Source organism: Rhea americana, unplaced genomic scaffold, assembly GCF_003343005.1.
Source record: "Rhea americana isolate MKP2758 unplaced genomic scaffold, rheAme1 scaffold_53, whole genome shotgun sequence".
NCBI lineage: Eukaryota > Metazoa > Chordata > Aves > Rheiformes > Rheidae > Rhea > Rhea americana.
In genome coordinates this window covers 2,159,291-2,179,118 of record NW_028186679.1, presented here as the reverse complement: position 1 = coordinate 2,179,118, position 19,828 = coordinate 2,159,291, and the positions used below count along the sequence as shown (strand labels likewise).

Here is a 19,828-nt window from a genome sequence, read left to right as displayed (position 1 = left end):
GAATACATACATTTTAACATTTTTGTAGCACATTCCACCAAAGCACTTACGTTGTCTGCCCCACAGGTTAGTTAGGTTTGCATTGGAAGATCCTTAGTAGAACAGCAGTGCTTTGGTCAACCTAAAATTGCATCCTTTTATAAGATGTTCCTTCAGCTCTTGCTGTATGGATGTGGAACCTGCCTTGAGAAAAAAGGCCCTTKCACCAGAGGTAGCTCTCTTGTCTGGAGATGAATATCTGTCTGACGGGGCTGTGTTCACATAAATAGCCCTAAGAGAGGATTCCAGCTCCACTGGAATTCCCATTTTTTATGCCTGCTCTTAGGCTTTGGTTCTTCAGCAGAACTCACACGTGCAGACCTGTGCACCTATGAAGACTGCCACTGACTTCAGCGAGACCTTTGTTTGGTGACAATTATGACCATGGCTGATTACAGCTTGAGATGCAGGCAGATCTAATTACAGTCACACACTATGTTTAAGTTACTGCTGCCACATGACTTTAATAGTGTGGTTCCTGATTTCACCATTAGAAAACAAAAGCAGAATCAGCCTATCGGTCTGCTCAATGCTCAGCATGCTCTGAGTGTTTATCTGTTGGGTTTTSACTGGAGAATGGGATGATTTGGCTTGGGATGGTAGTAATTCCTGCCCTAGCACTTMACTGTCTGCAGTACTGTACTTTGCAGGGACATCTCAGCTGGTAATGCAGCAGCTGCTGAGACACCCATAGCACAGCACAGTGTATATAGGAGAACCAAGGGGAAGAGTTACCCTCATGAAATTTTCTTAGGAGACCATTTTCAAACCAGGAATAGGTTGGTCAGACAGAAAAGGAAGACTAGGATAGGAGGGAGAAAAATAGGACAAAAATTTTAGTAGAMAGGACACGATCCCTTTTAAGCTTCTGATTTTCTTTCTCTAATACTCTGGGATTTTCTTAATTACGCTTCATATTAGTTGGAGTCCCTGTTCCTCCCTTCCACCAATTCTTTGTGTTACTTTCTCCTTTCATTTTTTTAGTTTTTTACTGTCTTTTCTATGTTGTTCTGTGTACCTTCCTCCTCCTGTCCTTAGGTCTAACTGCTACAGCACAGGATCAGTACTGCAGTGTTCGATCAGTGGTAAAACTGCTTCTGACTAACATGGAGCAGAATTGGCTTCTTGTTTGTCCCCCTCCACATCAGCAGTGTTTAAAATCTTTTGGCATGTTCAGTTTGGAGACAAAAAATTGGTTTTCTTCTCCTGTTAAACCATGTTTATTGCAAAAGAGCTGCTGAAATAGAAAGACATGGCACAATGAAATCGTGGCCTGCCAGAGCTGCAAGAGGCAGTAATTTCATGGTTCAATTGGACAATCCATGATTTGGATGGATGTTTTATTGACTTCAGTCAGAGGACATTGGCCAGACATAAAAGGCAGAGCTGTTCAGTTTTGCAGTGTGTTGCAGTGTTGTGGGGTRTAGTCAGGGCGGAGGTATGGATGGGTTTAAACTTCCTTTCCAAACAAGCTCCATGTTAGCAGTAAATGCAACAATTGGTTATTTCCCAAGAACATCTCTTAGAGGATCATTTTGATGGGAGCTGTTTTGATGAACTTTTTAAGGAGGAAAAAAAAAAAGATGAGGATTGTAAATAACTCCTTATCACTTTCACATTGTGAAAAATCTTGAGTAGATCCAATAAATATCTCTTTTATACTAGCTGTATTGAAGAATCTTTTCCAAGCCAAAAGATATTCTCCAGATAATCAGTCATAGCTGGCAGGGCATGAGATGCATTTTGATGATCTTYCTGTGTATACAGCTGAAAGCGTTACACCAGAGAGAATGGCAAAAGTTTGCTGTTATGTTAYGAAGTCACATCCTTGGGATATTTACTATTACAGCTGTTTATCAGCTATTATCCCTATAGCTTGTGACAAGCATAAACATGAAGAAACTTCCAYGCGTGACTCAGATAAGAAAATGCATGGTAAAATGGATTATAATCTATTTTCAACAGTTTTCAAGGCTGAACATTTTAGAAACAGAGTAAGAATTTCAAKTTTAGGAGCATTAACCATTATTAAGCAATAGTCACATAATATTTGTGACTTCAGTAATTCTTAACTCTCATTTTAGTTATATTTTTTCGCTATTTAAGCTGTTACTCTCAGAATATTTTAATTTATTTAGTTACCACAATAAAAGCACTTTATTAAAGAATGGCCCATCTGATTCGGAAATGTCAGGTTTAAAGAGYTAAAATGAGTTAGGACATTAGGAAGGGTGATTCCTTCTTACAGAAATGCTAAAGGAACAGTTGGAGGGTTGAAAAGTAGGTTTAGGTGAGTGTAAACGTAGATGGAATGAAATAGAAAACTCTGACTGTCAGTAGTTCACTCTTAATTTGGATGTGGAGATGGGAAGCTTGTGACTGTGACTTCTTTCTCTGTCAGAAGGACAGTGCTGTTCTGTTGCTGTATCTGTAATATATAAAATAGAGACATAAAGTTAGGCACAGTAAAGATGTGTTTCAGTCCAGCTCTTGGATGATAATGAGCAGATAAAGATGGGGTGTTGCAAACTGACAAGAAATTCCAGGCTTGCAAGACTAATAATGAGAATTAAGGACATAGTTCATCCTATTGAAAAAATATTTAAAAAACTAGTAGACAGCTTCCTTAGAGGCTCTCCATCTTCTCAGRATGCCCAGGCATGGTTATTTTCTAACATTTCCATTCCTACCTCTCATATCCTGAGTCTAGGTCAAAGGGACACAAAAATCTTCCACGTAATTTCTACTTGTCTTTAAGGAAATCTGATTGCCTGCATTAGTCAGCAGCACTCTACTATATATATTTAGGTTTCCAGCATCTTTGTTTAGAACAAAGCTCCAAAGATAATTCCACATTCTTAATGAAAAATACCTGCCTGTTTTCTGCCCGCCATGGAAAGCACGAAAGAYGCACCCTTACACCAAGGACCTCCAGGAGCAGCATGCCAAATAAACATACTTGGATATGCAGCCTGTTTATTCCTTTCCCAGGCATTGTCTGTCAGTAGATGTATGCTTATGCACATTCGTACATACATTTGAGGAAGGCAGAGATAATTACCCTTACAGATAACCTTCTATTTCAAACATTTCAAGCTGRAAGTCCAAAGAGTGTTTTATAAGCCAATATGCATGTGTAATGTCACTGAAAGGCATTGTCTCTTGAATTAAGAATAACCAATACAAGATTTATTACCTTCATTGCTGGAGGAAGAGAATTTTGATCAGAGATATTGGAGCAATTCTCCAGTCATGTGRAAAGTGGGAAAAGTTAGCATGTATGCATTTTGACACACCTGGAAACTCCTAAACCTGTCTTTCTTAAATTACACAYTTTCAGCAAGTTCAGCTTGCCTTCCTATTTAACATTATTCCTTTTTCCTATCTTCCTTTTATCCTTCATTAAATGCCTGTATTTATGCATGAGGAAAAGCAAGAATTCTCCTGTATGCTCTGTTGGTGGGTTCACTTTGACAGGCAAGGTATCAGCTCAGAGTAAGAAAATGCTGAGAACTATTGATTTACATAGACAAAATATTAAGTTGCCAGTAGGATTTCTAGCATTCCTAGGTGTGCTTGTGTGGACAATGGAAAATTATATTTAGTGTAAATGCACTAACTTTTCTTTGGGCACAGAACAGTGTAATCATACAGCAGTATGCTGACCAAATAATAATTAAGAAGAGTTTTATCTAATTTGAAGCTAGTTAGTTCACTGGATAGCATCTTTATGAGATTTGGGAACAATCTGAAGTAGGATAAGAGCTTGTACTGTGAACATTAAGTAGTTAATGAGGTCTGCTCTCCATGTGTCTGTGTAAAATCCCCTCTTTTTTCCCAAATAATGTATTTTTTTCCCCCATTCAGAAGTCTACTTCAAAGAATTTCCTGTGCGATTTTAGCCCACTTTCAATACAGTGGGAAACATTTGGCATTTAATAAGTTCACTCTCCCTCATGTCTGAATTGGTTTGTATTTTCTGAGTGTGGCAATGCAGAGTGAAATGACAAAAGCAGCCCTGGATAACCCTCCTGTAACTTAATGAAAGAGAAGAGGGGAAGAAAGGGAGTCAGCAGAGAACAGTTCTTGCTCCTGTATGGATGAACTGCCTATACTGTACAGTTAAAGTGTCTGTCCTTACCCTATTYGACATTTTCAGGAAAGGATGCAGATAATCGCTTTTCTGGGAATGAATTGTCAGAGGAAGTCTACACCTGCCTGCCCTGTAGGGAAGGATGTTCGTACTGTACAGATGATACTCCCTGCTATGCACAAGAGGACAAGTATTTGCGGCTTGCTATCATCTCGTTCCAAACGCTCTGTATGCTGCTGGACTTCATAAGCATGCTCGTAGTCTACCATTTTCGCAAGGCAAAGGTAAGGAGACGTGTTTTACTTAAATCTTCTTGCTTATTGTATGGTACAGACTCATTGGTGCTGAGTGAAAAGCTTCTAATTTGGAGAGTCAACTTCTCAGCTGAGGAGCTGAATTCTTTTTCAGAGAGTAGGATTTCCAAATGGGAATGCTTCGCTTTAGTCATGGAGCTACCTAAATTGGTGATAAAACYTTTGAAAAAATGCTGAGCAACTTGTGGCTGCCAATGAAATCTGCGTACATTTGTTGATAATTGGCATAAATCAAGGAAATCTATTGTGTCATAAGTCATTTCAGAAAATCAGGCCGAACATGAGGTCCCCAGGGCATGATATGTGTATTTATAGTCTCTGGATCTTGAAAGACTCTACCTGTTTTATCACTGTTGGGAAGGATGTTTGGCTTCAATATATTTGAGAGAGTGATTGGATAATAGTTATATCAAAGAGAAATCTTTCCAAAGAGTTCTAGTTCACAGATAGCTTAAACTTAATTCTGGGGTTGAAGATTTTTTTCACTGAAGTAGGAACATATTAAGTAGTATCTGAAAATACAGAGTCATGGTTTATGTACTGCTCTAATGAACTTTTGCTTTTACGTCATTCAAAATATTTTTACATGTAGTATCTCATGCAATCTCTCTATTGATAAATACTAAATACAGAATAGTCTTGGCAACTTCCAGTTTAAAGGAATCTGGCACATCTTCACTACCTATATTTGGAAGATGTAGGTGTGCACACATTATGCTATATTGTTGAAATTAATAGCTTCATCCAGTTGCCATAACTAGAGAAGCATTTCCATCTTGTTTTCTGAAACACCTGATCCCACAACTTCCTAATCCTGCAATGTCTGTATTAGAAATATGTCTCRTTTTAATATTCTGGCAGGAAATCATGGACTGTAAAATTTGTCTTTTTCTTCTGTTTCTGACAGTTTTTATGTTTAATGAAATTGCATAAATTGATCCAAATTACAGACTTGATTATGTTTATAAGATCTTTCATTATTGAAAGTCTGTTGTAAGCATCTCTTCAGTTGCCTAATGCTAACTAAGCAAAAGAACTTAATTCCAATTCTGTGAGGTTTTAGTCCTTATGGTAATGTTACTGTCTTTTAATGACTGTGTTAAACAGATAACATCATGAAAAGTATTCCTTATGACTTAAAAATTGCCTCTAATCTGCAAAGTGAACAAAGCAGATTATTTCATACCCAGCTATTGCACATTTGTTTCGTATCTACTACTGTAAAAAAAAACAAATGTATCTTCATTAGACATATTATAGAAATCTTATATTTCATAAAAAATGATAGTAGTGAAAAGCACGTTTATACTTTTGTGGTGATCAACCCTTCCTCCAAAGTAAACTGTGAACAAAGAACCGGAAAGGAGATGAATATTTAATTCCAAAACAAACCAAGAGACATTTACATGCCCTTCCTTGTTTCTAAAGAACTTTTATGAGAAAGCATAAGCCTATTTTTTCCAGATTACCCTTAGAGATTTATGCTGATATCTGAATAAATGAGAACTAGACATGRAACAAAACAAATACTTTTTTTTTTTTTTTTCCGAACGGTAAAGGAATGTCTTTGGGACATTGCATTTCATTCAGTTGGACAGAGATGGATTTAATTATAAATTGACTATTTTAGAAGATATTTGACTTTACTCTAAATGTATATCTCACAAGGAAAAGATGAAGAAAAATGAGGCAGAAAAATAATATGATGGTTAATAATCTTTTCCTGAATGATCAATATTTTCAAGGAATGGAAACTGAAAAATAATTTTCCATTGCCTTTCATGTTGTTCAGCTGAGTTTTTTCTTGATTTCCTTTTATGTTCTTTATCTTGTTGGTACAGCATGATTTTAAAAAGAAAAAGATCTTGTGTGATTAACATGAAATGAGAAGCTGTATGAAGGGCAAGCATACCGWGAACAATGAGTATTTGCATAAGAAAACTGCTGGTTACATTGGATAATGACAGAAAATTGGAGTGAATGAATAAGACTGGTAACTGCCTGTGTTCTCTCCATCAAGAGGGAAAAGTCATGAAAATGAAAGAAAAGCTGTTGGAATATTCAAAATATCTGCACTCTGAGTGCAACTRTTAGTGGAACAAACTGGAATTAGGTTAATATATTGGTGAGTGATTAAAGTTACTATGCTCATATCCATTGCAATAAGTAGGTGTTGGAGAAGGGCATTTTTTGGATTGCCTCCCACATATGGGACTGCAATATTCAAATAGTTTAGCAACAGCAACTTCTAATACTGAATTTTAATGGAAAGAACCATATACTGCTACTATGTTAGGAAGCAATCTGCAAAGTCTTTAAAACTGCAAAATAGGGTGCTCAGAATTAAGAAATGCAATTTAAAGGCTCAAGTGCTGAAAAGAATGAAGCATAGCTATGATGTAGCCTGTTGGTATAGCTGCTGATCAAAAGATAGTAAACTAGAGAGACAAATTGTTACAGTAATATAACAAGTTACTACTCTAGTAAAAGTGTGCAGAAGAGAACATGGCTCTCTGCTTGTGCTTTATGGAGACTCTTGGTAAAAATTAATTTCAAAAACCCRGAGTCTTGAAAATTTAAACTCTGGCAGCTAAAAGCACCTTGGGAAAAAGCACCTCAGACACCTAGACTATCATATTGTGACAGTGTGATAATTTACACCACAGGAATCTTTTAGCTCATGATGGAGATGACAACCTTCATCCCAAAATTCTGCTTTCAGTAAGAGTAGATGCAGATGGAAGGTATTATAGGAAAAGGGAGGAATATCTAACCTATTCAKGTTGCAGTGATTACAGATATTAAGACCAAGCAGTACTCATAACAGAAACTTCTGTGGAAGAGTCATATACCTACTTTAATTTCATCAGCAGTGCAGAATGTGTGCCAGATCTAAACCAGTTACAAAAAAGTCTTGGTAAAGATCTACTGCTCTTCTCCGAAAGGAGAACACAGCAATGAGAAGGATGTTTTCAATAATTGCTTCCAACGAGTTATTGACAGAATGTGTAGATTCAACTTACCCTTTATGACATGATCTTTATTACTAAAGTAGGATGTAATAATAATAATCTACACGGAAACCTGGTAAATACCTGCAAAGTGATTCCATGAGTGAAAGATCTTGACAAAATGAATGGTAATAAGTCAGCAAATCCAGATGGTATTCACCCATGACCTCTAAAAGAACCCTTCTACAAAATTACTGTATTGTTTACTGTGGCGTAAGCCACTGCTTACATTAGTAGCAGAACAGGGGAAATGGAAGATAGGAAATGTTGCATCCACATTTGAGAAGACTTCCAGTAATGATAAGAACACTAAAGCTCAGTAAATATGACTTGCASTAACAAATGCATAGAAACAATGGTAAAGACTAGAACTGGTAGATACATGGATAAGTGTGAGAAATGGACTTTTGTGAGAATGTGATGTCCTACAAATGTATTTGTAGGTCTATGAAGGTGGATTATGAGGTTATAGGTAAGGGTACTTTTTCAAAGATCCACTACCGAAAGCTCTTAAAAATAATGCTCTCCAAGGGCTAAGAGAGATAGACTTCTTGTAGATAAAAGAAATGACAGAAGAAATAGCACTGCAGCGAATACAGTATAAAACCATGAACAGCATGGAGAAGGTGTAGTGTGAACAAATATTTACTGTTCCTTGTAATATGAAACTGGAGGATGTTTCATGACTCTATCAAATGATTTAAAAAAAGGCAAGAAACCCACAAAGTAGATGTCTTTTTACAAAACTTTTAATTACTTTATGACACTCATTACCACAGAATACCACAGATCTCAAAGTATAAATCCACTCAAAGAGAGTTTAGGAAGAATCATATCATTGATGTTTTCTTTGTTGACTGTTTAAACACAATAGTTTTGATGAAACTTCTAGTTCAGGCAGTGGCTTGATTTTTGGAAACTGAGAGGATAGAGCAGGAAGGATCTCCGTATGCTATTCTCCTTCTTTAATAATTCTGCTTCTTTAATAACAGGCTGTGACTTGAGATATGACACTATAGACTTACACAGTAGCATTGGAAAGATGGCAGAACAAAATATCAGAGAGACAAATCAAGATTCAGATCATTTGTCCAAGAGGCAATTATGACAAGCTGTCAGTAGTGGTACTGACCAAAATCTTGGCATTGCCAGCCTGTAAATGGCAATAAAGAAGAGTGATTTCAAGCAGTAGTCAGCACTGGCAAACAGTACAAAATGGAACTGCAGAAGGATGAGAAAATTCAGATCAATACTAAGGAATTCATTTCAGGCTTTGCCAAACATGGGTGAAAGCAACAGGCTAAAAAAATGGGCATAGCTCAGCAGCAATGTCATTTAATTACAAGAGTCGTAACTGGAGAAACTCATGGACAGAAAATGTGGAGAAGAATGTAGAATGGGAAGAATAATAAAATTTTGGAAGTAAAACACAGAAGCAGAAAAAGGTAAACTACTAATGGAAAGTATTGTAAGGAAAGATAGAGACAACTGGAAAAGGTATCAGAGAAAGCAGGTGCTGCTGCTATAGCAGGAAAATGCAAACAAGTTAGCAGGAGAGTAAATGGAAGAAATGGGCCAAAGTCAAAAAGGGAAAAAAATTCAGAGGTAATACAGAAGGGAAAACAGATATGCAGATCACCTCAAATAAATTTTTAACTACTCTAGACAACCGTAGTGTGTGTTTTGAAAGTTGGAAATTCTTGACTTGTCATTAACACAAGCTTCAAGAGGCTGAAAAACACCCAGGARATGGAAATCGATCAAATCCTATCAGAAATGCTAACAACACTTGACAACGCCAGTTTAATGATACTAGTGGAGTTATTTAATGAAGCTTGGGAAGAAGAGATTTTTCCTTAGTAGTGGAAATGTTGGAGTGTTCTTCAAATGCCCAAATAGAGTGATCTTCTGAATACTACAACTGGGTTGAGGCTTCTGCAGTGTGATAGTGAAAGAGATAAAGGGACAGTTTATGCAAAATGGAGAACAGGTTGAATTGAGGCTCTAAAACACTTCGGATGGACTAGATATTCATGCTAGCAATTGTAAAACAGTGTATAAAATAGTAGGCTCCTCTTGTTTGATTTTCAAAAGACTTTGGCAGACTGCCTGAATTGATCTTCCAGAACATCTTTCAGCCCTATGGAATCAGATCTTCATGGCTATATAGAGAGATGCAAAATACTCTCCTAGTCTGAACAACTGAAAAACAAATTGACTCAAGGTGAATGCTAGCAAACATCCTTGTGTGGTGTGGCATTATTATTGATTGGATAATGCAAGCATTACTACTTAAAAACACGTCCAAAAATATGAGATGAGGCTAACAAAAGTGGCTGACTAGGCAAGGACAGAAATTAGTGATGCTTAAACAAATACTCTCAAGCTGGACAGCGAAGAAAAAGCCTGAACAAAGTAGAAGAATTCATCTATGTAAGTCATGCTATATGAGCCAATAGAGAACTCAAAGAGGGAATGAGGTTCTGCAGTATTGATTAAGTGTAATATAAGGAAAGCAAAGCTATATAGCACCAGAAAGAATAATGTTTAAGAATTCTTTATTCTTATTTATTAAGAATTATTTCAGGGCAGATGTAGGATTGCAAGGGCTAAAGATCTGCCAGAGCTTTAGAGTGGAAACCAGCTGCGTTTGTAAACACGTAAGTTCTTTGGAAGTGCTGGACAGTAGAAGAATATCACCTGCAAAGAAGATAAAGAACTTTTTAGTTATCAGGTTGTCTTCTAAAGGATCAAAAAGAAGAGATGAAAATAACTGATCTTTTGMGTGGCATACCAACTCATGCCTGCAGCTAGAAGGTAGAATACAACTGCTGGAAGAACTGCAAGTGCACTTAAGAAATGCTAAGAGCAATTGTTGGCAAAGAGAGCAGAGAAGATAATCTCAGACCTACAGTGGAAGAGGCTAATTGCTACTTCAGCAGCAGTGATGCAAAGATGAGAATACATTAGCCTTGACACATACTATGTGTATTTAGAAGGGACTTGTTTGCTGTGAATTCTCTTTCAGCTTAACACTACTTAAGGTCTCTGAGTGTTTGCACTAAAGCCAAGTTACTTTTCCATAATTTTTCCTTTTCATTCACTATGGTGAACTGAATTCTGAGTGGGAAGGAGAATTACAAGCAAAAGTGAGGAAAACTTGAGTAATTAGGTTCTTTCTACATCCCTAAGATATCTCTTGCCCAGCATCTCTATAAAGATATTGTCTAGCATCTCTATAAATCCAGCATATCAAGGTGAAATTAATGGCAACAAGCACACTTGGAAAAGGTTGTTTTCAGCTCTTCGAAGTAATATAAAATTTTTTACAAGAGTTTCTTCAAGAATTCAGAACAATGCTGTCATATGGCATTAACCATGGTAAAGAACAGCTATAGAGCCCGTTGAAAGGAAGGGCTTTGCCCCATTCGGAACCATATCCCACTTCCAAGAATTAGAAATGTGTAACTAAACCACTTCCTATTCTACTGGTCTTTTATTTCCCCTTTATGAATGCTCCAGAAACTTTGGAAATACAACTACTTTTAATGAGAGGAGAAAAAACGTATATATTTATCTAGAACCCTGATCAAAGAAAAACAGGCAGTTAACAAGACTCAGCTGGTAAAAATTACTTTAGCAMTCTTGGTGGAACTGCAGCATGTAATGGCAGCTGACTATCTGTTTTTGTATGTTTCTTACTTTCTGTTAAATTAACATTTACAGTGGTTGGCATTCAGGATGACTTCCGTAGCTTTCCCTCCGGTGTAACCTTATTTAAATATTCTGCTAAATATGAGTTTAAAATGTTAAAAGTCCTTCAAACAATGCAATTCTAAACACTGCACAGAACTACTCATAGATAGAAAAACAATATGCATATTAATACTGTAGTTCCCCTTTTTAATAGTGAGAAATGGAGAATTCCTTTTCTCCTTTACTGTAACTGTGATGGCACGTGGCAATTCAGAGTGAGATAATCATAGGCTACTGATGTGTGTCATATATCTTTAAATATTAAAGCCTGCTGGCTTTGCAAACATACCTTTTTTACTAATATAAATCAGTCAGTCCTTTCTATTCTTTAGCTTTACAATGGCATCTTGATGTACTTGTGCCCAGATGCCTTTCATCTTTGGTGGACATTCTGTTTTTCTCTCCCTAGACACCAATTTCTGACATTTCAGCTGAAGTGGAAACTTTGTAGAGGGAAGAGATCTTGCACAGATGGAGTAGCTGCCCTTACGTGCTATGCTGGTGGGCATACCTGACAGTTCACTCAGCACCTGCGGATTCTRTGCAGTGCTTTGTACACCCTTCCTTCGTCATATCTTTGAGTGAGAACCTAGTTTCTTGTGATTTCTCAGGGAATTTTACTGTAGTCTTGAGGTGTGCAGCTTTAAAGACACAGAAGATGTTTTCAAAATTGCTGTTGCTTTTAGTGGAGTTCTCATTTCTTTATTCATAAAATAGAACTCATAAAATGTCCTTTCCCATTTTTCTGCAGAGTTAAGATATGCCTTTAGGGATGTACTTCTCTAACTCTCACATAAATAATTACAGAATGCCATATTGAAAAGATAGTAAGTGCATGGTCTGTTAGACTGTGTTAGCTGTTGAAAATCACAAAAGACATACTGGCTGCTGGAGTTCCAAAGGAAAAAGTAGGTTGACATGCCTGGCTGTACCAATGCTACTGCCCTGTATTTGTGAGGTGTGGTGGCATTCACATCATAAACACGGGATGTTTCACATCTATATGTATTTGTAATCTAATAGTTTAGGGGAATTAAGTACTTGTGACTAGAGGAATAGGTTTACCTAGTTCCACTATAGACAATGTAAGCCTCAGCATAAACTCAAGTGCGAAGAAAATAAGGATGTAGATATAAATAGATACACTGATTCATTGCAGTCAGTCTCATGAGGAGGAGATCATGAGAAGAGCGGGGCACTAGGAGGCACAAACAGGATATATTCATTAGAGAGAATCTGCCCTGATTGACAAGGTGAGGTCTTAAAAATAACTTTCATGAGTACTCAGCAGCAGCTCTAAGGATGCAAAAACTGCAACCTTCTTTATATATCTKTATATTAAGCCAACTTTTGTCTCCCCTAAGTTGACACAGGGAACAGCTAGAAAACATGCATAGTTTATGGGGCAGTGTGCTGCCATCTGGGTGCTGTGAATCAGTGATGGACTGTGACACCATAGCTCCACTTTGGCTTTCAGACTGGTTTCTGGCCTTTACTTTCTGAACCTTAATGTCTTTGTATTCAAAACCTTGCTCTCCATGAGTCATTGTCCTCTTCTGCTACCAGTATTCCACAAAACTGTACAGCATAGAGACCTAGTGTTCAAATCAGTTGAACTGATAATAGAGCACTTTCAGTGTAGGATACTGGCCATGAAAATAGTTGTCACCAGAGACGAGGCTATAGTAGACTTGACGGCATATATTAAATGTAACTGTATTACACTACGATTTCACTTCTAAAATAGATTATGTAGAATAAAGATAACTGAATCCTTGAATTTTAGCATATATTTCTGAACAATGAGACCTATTACAGCATAGAATAATTTTCCTAAAGCATTTTTGGAGATAGCAATTAAACTAGACTGAGCAAGCTGCTAAAATTTCTGGATATCTGTAGCTTTCCATCTTTGTTTCTGGATGATTCTTGTATTTGTGCTCCTTGAAGGGAAACTGTGTAGATCAAATGATCTTTCACATAATAATAAACTTTCCCCTGTTGATTCTTTGATGCAGCAACTTCAGGGCAGTCTCTGAACTTTCACTTGGGTATGTGAATGGACATTTATGGATTTGCTGGGAGGGAACTTCCTATCATGTCAACAGAATAACAGCAATATTATTTATTTATCCTGCTGTTTGTCTTGGAGTTGCATGCTGTCATGACCTTTTCTTGTACGATCAGTAGCAAAGCCTCTAGTGGCTTGCATGATGTCTTTGGCCTGCTGCCCTTTCCAAGAACAGACTTCTATCTGAGGTAGACTTTTCTTTATGTTTTAGGGTCTAAGTGAAAGGTTTGTAGTACAGGATCCAAAGAGCTGTTCCAAGCATGAGCCCCATTTATAGTGGAGGGACTTTGAAAGAGGAAGCTCTTGCAAAATTTCACAGTGACAGTTGTATACTTGATGAACTGTTTGTCTTTAGAAGAAGTTTCTGTAAGTGGTGCCCTGAGCAGCAATGTGTTTAGCCAGTAGCGAGGGGTGTAGTTTGGAGATTAAGACTTGGTTTCTGATACAGCTGGGATTTGTATTCACATRTGCTTGGACTTGATTTTAGCAGGGAAAAAACATGATGACAAAGGAGAAGCACTTTTGAAGATTAAAAAATAAATTCACAAGTAAGCGAAAATGTCGTTCAAAGACAAGGTAGAAGTAGCCTGAATGAAGAAACTGGGAGAAAAATAGCAAACAATATTAGAAAGAAATGCCATATGAGAATCTTCAAATAGCAGAAATAAAACTATATTGGAAATCTTATCCTAGAAAAAACCTTACATATTTTTTACCAATAATAATTTTTTATATTGGAACTTTTTTATTTAATGATAGCATCTTCAGGGAAATGTTTTACATGGCATTTTATATTATTTTGTGGGTGTATCATGTAGTAGAAATATTCAGAACTTACAGCATGCATTAAAATGTGCAGAAACAAAGATCACTCAAACTAAAACACGTTTCCGCCCATTCTTTTCTTAATTTCTTTGGGCGAAAGTTGAACGTTTGTAGAGCACAAGAAGCACTATTATATTACCAGCTTCTCTTTAGGATTTTGTGCTGTGAACACAGTGAGATTGCTTTCCACCGTCTCTGTCCCAGCCATGCATCCTTCTCTCTGAAGTAAAATCTTTTTTCTCTGACATCTCCTCATCAATATCAATATACCTGAAAAGAAACCTTAATCTCCTCCTGCTTCCTTTAAAGACATCCCAGCTACTACTTATTTGGTTACTGCAGCAACCTGCTTGTTATCTGACATCGTTTTGGACTCCTGAGCTTGCTCTGCCTCAGGCTCTAAGTTATACTGAATTCCTTCTGAGTTCCCTTTTAATACTCAGTTTCTGCCAATCCACAGAGCTACAGTTCTTGTCTCAACTTGTTACCTTGTAGCTTGACTACTGCAGCCTTCTCTCATCTGGCCTTGGCAAGCAGTCAAGTCCTACTTGCATCCATTCAAAATGATGCTGCAAACAATTTTCTAGCCTGCCATTTTGAGTTGTCCTTTCGTTGTATCTGTTTGGCATCACACATGAGCTATATCTCTTTGTTTTCAAGTTCCTACATTAATATTTCCCTCTCTTCTAGAGCCAAATATTTGATGCAGAAGTGTCAAGAGCAGCCTTCATTATTGTCTTTCTGCATTTTTCAGAAACACCTTCTTGTTCCCTTCTTGCTTTCGTATGCTTGTTAGAGGCTCCGCAGGAGCATCCACTACTCTCCATATCATGCCTTCAAATTTAAAAGCTTACAAAATGCATGATTATGGGTGGAATACTGATAGGCTGAGACTACTGACTGCTTTTCATGCTAAATGACATTGCCCTGTTGTTTCGTGGTTCTTCCCATATATCCTTATCCATCTGTTTTTCGTTATATTAAACTGTAACTCTGTGGAGGAAGGACTGTCTTTTTAATTTTCTCCTTGTGCAGGATCTACAGTTACTTAAGGCTGACCTTGGACTGGGGCTTTCAGCAATAGAGAAGTAAGAATAATAAGTAARTTACACCTAGCAATATTGTCTTCAAAGGCAAGAGTGCTGTTACTTCCCGTGAAACGTACTATCAATAATCTAAACTTTTTGGAAGAGATCACTTAGTGTAATAAATTTTGAAAAGCTGAAAAATCTCATGATTTTAGTTCTGGGATCAGGGTTTGTCAGAGCCAGTCAGAAACAATTAGTTTGGAGCAATTTAGCCCTTTGGATCTCATGCATAAAATAAACTGGAGTTGGATTTAAAATTTTCAGAATCATTAGTTTTTGTTTGATTTGAAATTAATATAATGATCTTCATCTAGAGCTCATTTGCCTTCTCAGTCATGTGAATAATGAGGATTTTTTTTCTCTATATCGTGTTTATGSAAACACTTCTTTTCTTGCATCATTCTCAGTTTGTTTCCTCTAAGGTATTGTGAATCTTGAGCCTTGCAATCACGTTGTTTTTTCTCTTATAATATACCATAAACCATTTCTTTCTGCATGATTGATTTACAATTTCTACCAATTATTTCAGTGAACTGTGGTATTATCTTCTGTAATAGGTGATACCATGTTGATTAAGAAAGCTGAAATTCAGTTCAGGTGTTCTGAAGCTATTTGTAAACCCAACCAGTGTAACATGCTTACTGAACTCCTCCTCCTTCTAGTGAAATTTGGTTTTATATTCATTTTGATGCTTTGCCTGATAAATAATCATCAATATAAAAGTACATTTTATTCCTGAAGGACATAATGGCTTTGCATTTTCCTTTCATTTCTGCATTAATTGAATAGATATTCTAGTGAAACAGGCATTTTAAGCGATCTAGAATTTTGATGATCATAGTCTTACATATTCAGCTTTTAAATTAAACATAAGGATGTGAATACACTGAGATGTAACTTTGACATTATTTGCCTCATACTGWTTTTCCTTCATCTACATATTCATCACTATTTGGTGAGGGCCAGGTGTCTTAGTATAAGCTGTATGTTCTCAGGGAAGGAATTCCTGGTCTTCAAAGGTGGACATTAACCACATTTTCATAGAATTGTAGAATCGTAGAATCAGTAAGGTTGGAAGGGACCTCTGGAGATCATCTAGTCCAACCTCCCTGCTCAGCAGGGTCACCTAAAGCATGTTAGACAGTTGCATCCAGGYGGGTTTTGAATATCTCCAGAGAAGGAGTCTCCACGACCTCTCTGGGCAACATGTTCCAGTGCATTTTCACTGAGAGTTCTTTACCATCAAATACTATGTTTTCTAGCATCTTTATTGTAGGTGTTGTGCAACTTATATGCAGTAGGATCCTCATTTCAAAATGTAGAACAATTTATCTTCATCATGATGTATGATAATACATTTCATTACTTGTGTAACAGAAGGGATCAAGGTCCACATGAATTGAAAAATAAAGTATTTGGTGATTTCTTGATTCCCTGACTTTTTGTGCACTATTTTTTTAATAAGATTGGTTTGTGATTGAAAGCTACTTGACCTTTGCTTTTCCARTTTTTTAAAAAGTAGAAAGTAAATGTAATAATTATGTTCTGTTTGGACTCAAATATTACTACGAATAGAAAAAAATGACCTTTGTRTAAGTATTCTTTAAGGGGAAGTGAAAAAATATGAGGATTATTTGGTTTAGGAATATTGCAAAAAACCTGCAAATGCCAGAAAATGTTGACGTTTCCCCAATATAAGTGGCAGTATATAACTGAAGGGTTATTTTTGAAAAATTTGCCTTTGATATGAATTTACTGTATTTGCAATCCATATTCCATTAGRAGGCTATTATTCAAATAGAATAATTATTGAAAGTATATGTCAGTGTGGTAAGAGGTTGAACAAGACACAAAGAAATTTGCAAAAGAGATGCAGCCATTTCTACCTTGAAGTAAAAGAGTTTCATCTAGTTCGCTATGAATGAATTGTTTGATTTTTGTTGAGTCAACCAAAAATAATTAAAAGAAAGTATGTACTTGTTACAGCAATTCAGTTCCCCTTTTCTGCTTGGCACTCCTAATGAGTCCCTGAATTTATTATAGAGAAAATAAAAAATGGCAGTTACTTTTCTGTTTCTTCCAAGACAGAGATCTTCTAATTTTTTAGCTCATTAAAGGTATGTGCACTTCGGGAATGTCTTTTGGATGAAACTTCTTTGGCTGTCATTGTTATTACACTAGAAAACGTTTTTTCTGCTGTAGTCAATACTCCTCTGTTCTGCAATATGGAAGATTGTCTATACTCAAATTGCTGTTTTGCTTCATGTAAGATAGGAATTGTGACTCAAATCTCTCTTGTGCCTGGMTGGTTGCTTCATGCAAAACTGTAGATGGTATCTTTGCCTGTTTCACAAATACTTTCAGAAGGACTCTGTCTCGGTAAGAAAGTGGATTTTTGACACTTCTACTCTTTCATGAAGTGGAGWTTTCTAGACAACACCATTCCAGCATGATTAACTGAGGCTGCAGAGGACTCTTTCCATTTGATGGCAGGAATAATATTTGTGTCCATTCTTCAGGATTGCCTTGTCCTTGTCAAAATGTGAGTATTAGATAACTGCCACAATGGAGGACAGTTCCCACTCTGTCCTGCTCTTCTTAATATCAGAGGCTGAATGAGGACTAGCAAGTCCCACTTTCGTCTCTGACAGAAGAGTCAGACATCTTACTCACTGAAATCCAGCCTTGGGGATTAAAAACCAAATCTCTGAAACTATTTTGTGAGCTCTTCATTATGATCTTATACTTATTTTCTATTTCTTGTAAGGAAATTTCAAATGAAATTAAATTTCTGAAAATTATCACTTCCGTTTTTCACACAACTTTTTCACTGAGAAGATAACAATGTGTTTGTAATTGGGAAAAGTTGTATGGGATGAAAGGTGGGAAAATGATAATATAGACTTTAGAAATGCMATCACATGGAAATCAAAGCAAAAATACATTCATACAAATATAACCACAAAATTGGATTTTCTAAGAAAGCCTATTTTAGTCAGAAGAGGAACTAGAAATAAAACATTTCAACCAGCTCCACCTCAGTCTGAATATTTTCAGCTTTGTGAAAATCCTTTCCCATACGTCAGTTGATCACCTATATAGAATCACCTGTAAAGAATCACCTCTACCAAGAAACAAAGATTTGAACAGGAAGTTTTCAGCAAAGTAAAGGACAGATTTAGGATGTGATCCATTAGCTTCTCATTACGTCTCATGTATCCTTGTCACCTGAACCGCTTAGCACAACAGTGCAATCCTACATTTGTTCTCTATGTTCCTCTCTTTCTCCTCTGTGCCGTTCTGTCATGCCTCCATACCTGCTTGCTGGCTGTAGGTTGAGTGGTAGCTGCCATTTACAGTTTATGAAGTATGAATGTGTTGCATTCAGCRTTGGGATCAAAGAGGAAATCTGTCTTCACTTTTTTTCTAATGTGTCTTGCAGGCCTTGTTTATCYATAAGGCAATATCACATCTTGGTGGTAGCCACCTTTGCCAAAGGAAAGCTTCTTTAAATCACAGCCTCACTCAATCATTCTTTATATTATAGAAATGGCAGAACTGATTAATAAAAGTGCAAATAAAAATCAAAGTATGCCACCTTTTCCCTTTCTAGTTTACTGGGCTGCATATTAAGCACATTGATAAATGGCCCTGGAGAAATCAGCACTCTTCTTAGACTGTTACCAAAAGTCCACAGTTCTGCTAATCCAGTAATACATAATATAGTGGATACAGGATTACTTAAATTTTATTTTGGCTTTTAATTTCTTWTTTCTTCTCTTCTCTGAAAATACTTTGACATTCTTATCACTGACTTTGTGTGATGACATTCAGAAATTCAATGTTAATTAATCTTGCTGTATTTCCTGAATTGCTTAGGACCACAGAGAATTGAAATGCARTATCTTTTATGCTTGTTTATCTATCATTTTAGATTTTTATTTTGTTACATTCGATGCAACTTGGCCAGCTACATCTTTTTTTAAATTTCCCCAGTGCAAATAATTGTTCAGCATTTATTTATGACCCTCTAGCAGTGCCCAAGAGGCATGTAGGATTTTCCTTTCCAAACATGATTTGCCACGGAAATAGTTTTGCTTTCTGAGATATGGGGATAAGGAATGATTATGTATCTCAAAGACTACTGATGGAGTCTATGTAATACGGATAAACTGAAGATTGAGCAAGTCCCAAGGCGTAGAGCCGCACTTCACAAATAGTATTTTTTGCAGCAGAAAAAGCACTCTGCTAAGGCAATTGTTAGGGAAAAAGAAAAGGTAAGACTGAGAATAAGGTAAGATAAGGTAAGATTGAGAAGGTAAGACTGAAGGAGGTAAGTGAGCAGCAGGTACCTAGGAAGTCCCCACTTGGCAATAGCATGTGTGAAGCTGATGAGTTGTTCCTTCCTGCCATGGAGGAAGGCTCAAGAGCAAACCAAACAACAGAGTAACAGTGAAGTCTTGCCCTTGAAGTGTTGTGTTGTGACACATGCCATGACAAAATGCCATGTCGTGACACGAATGTGATCTGGCTTTGCCTGTTCTCAAATGATGTGTGGGAGTTGTACAAGCTGCACTTGCTCTGCAGCTTTTAGAGCCTCCACTTCAGCTTTCCCCAGATGCTGCCCTCTT

At 36.8% G+C, this 19,828-nt stretch overlaps 1 protein-coding gene across 1 annotated transcript in view; it reads left to right on the top strand.

Moving 5' to 3' along the window:
- The window catches only part of GPR158 (G protein-coupled receptor 158), a 203,446-nt gene that overhangs the window by 93,602 nt on the left and 90,016 nt on the right, over window positions 1-19,828 (top strand). The window contains exon 4 of the mRNA XM_085318308.1: window positions 4,199-4,416. Within this exon, the coding sequence (XP_085174434.1) occupies window positions 4,199-4,416 (218 nt within the window). The remainder of the gene's footprint in view (window positions 1-4,198; window positions 4,417-19,828) is intronic.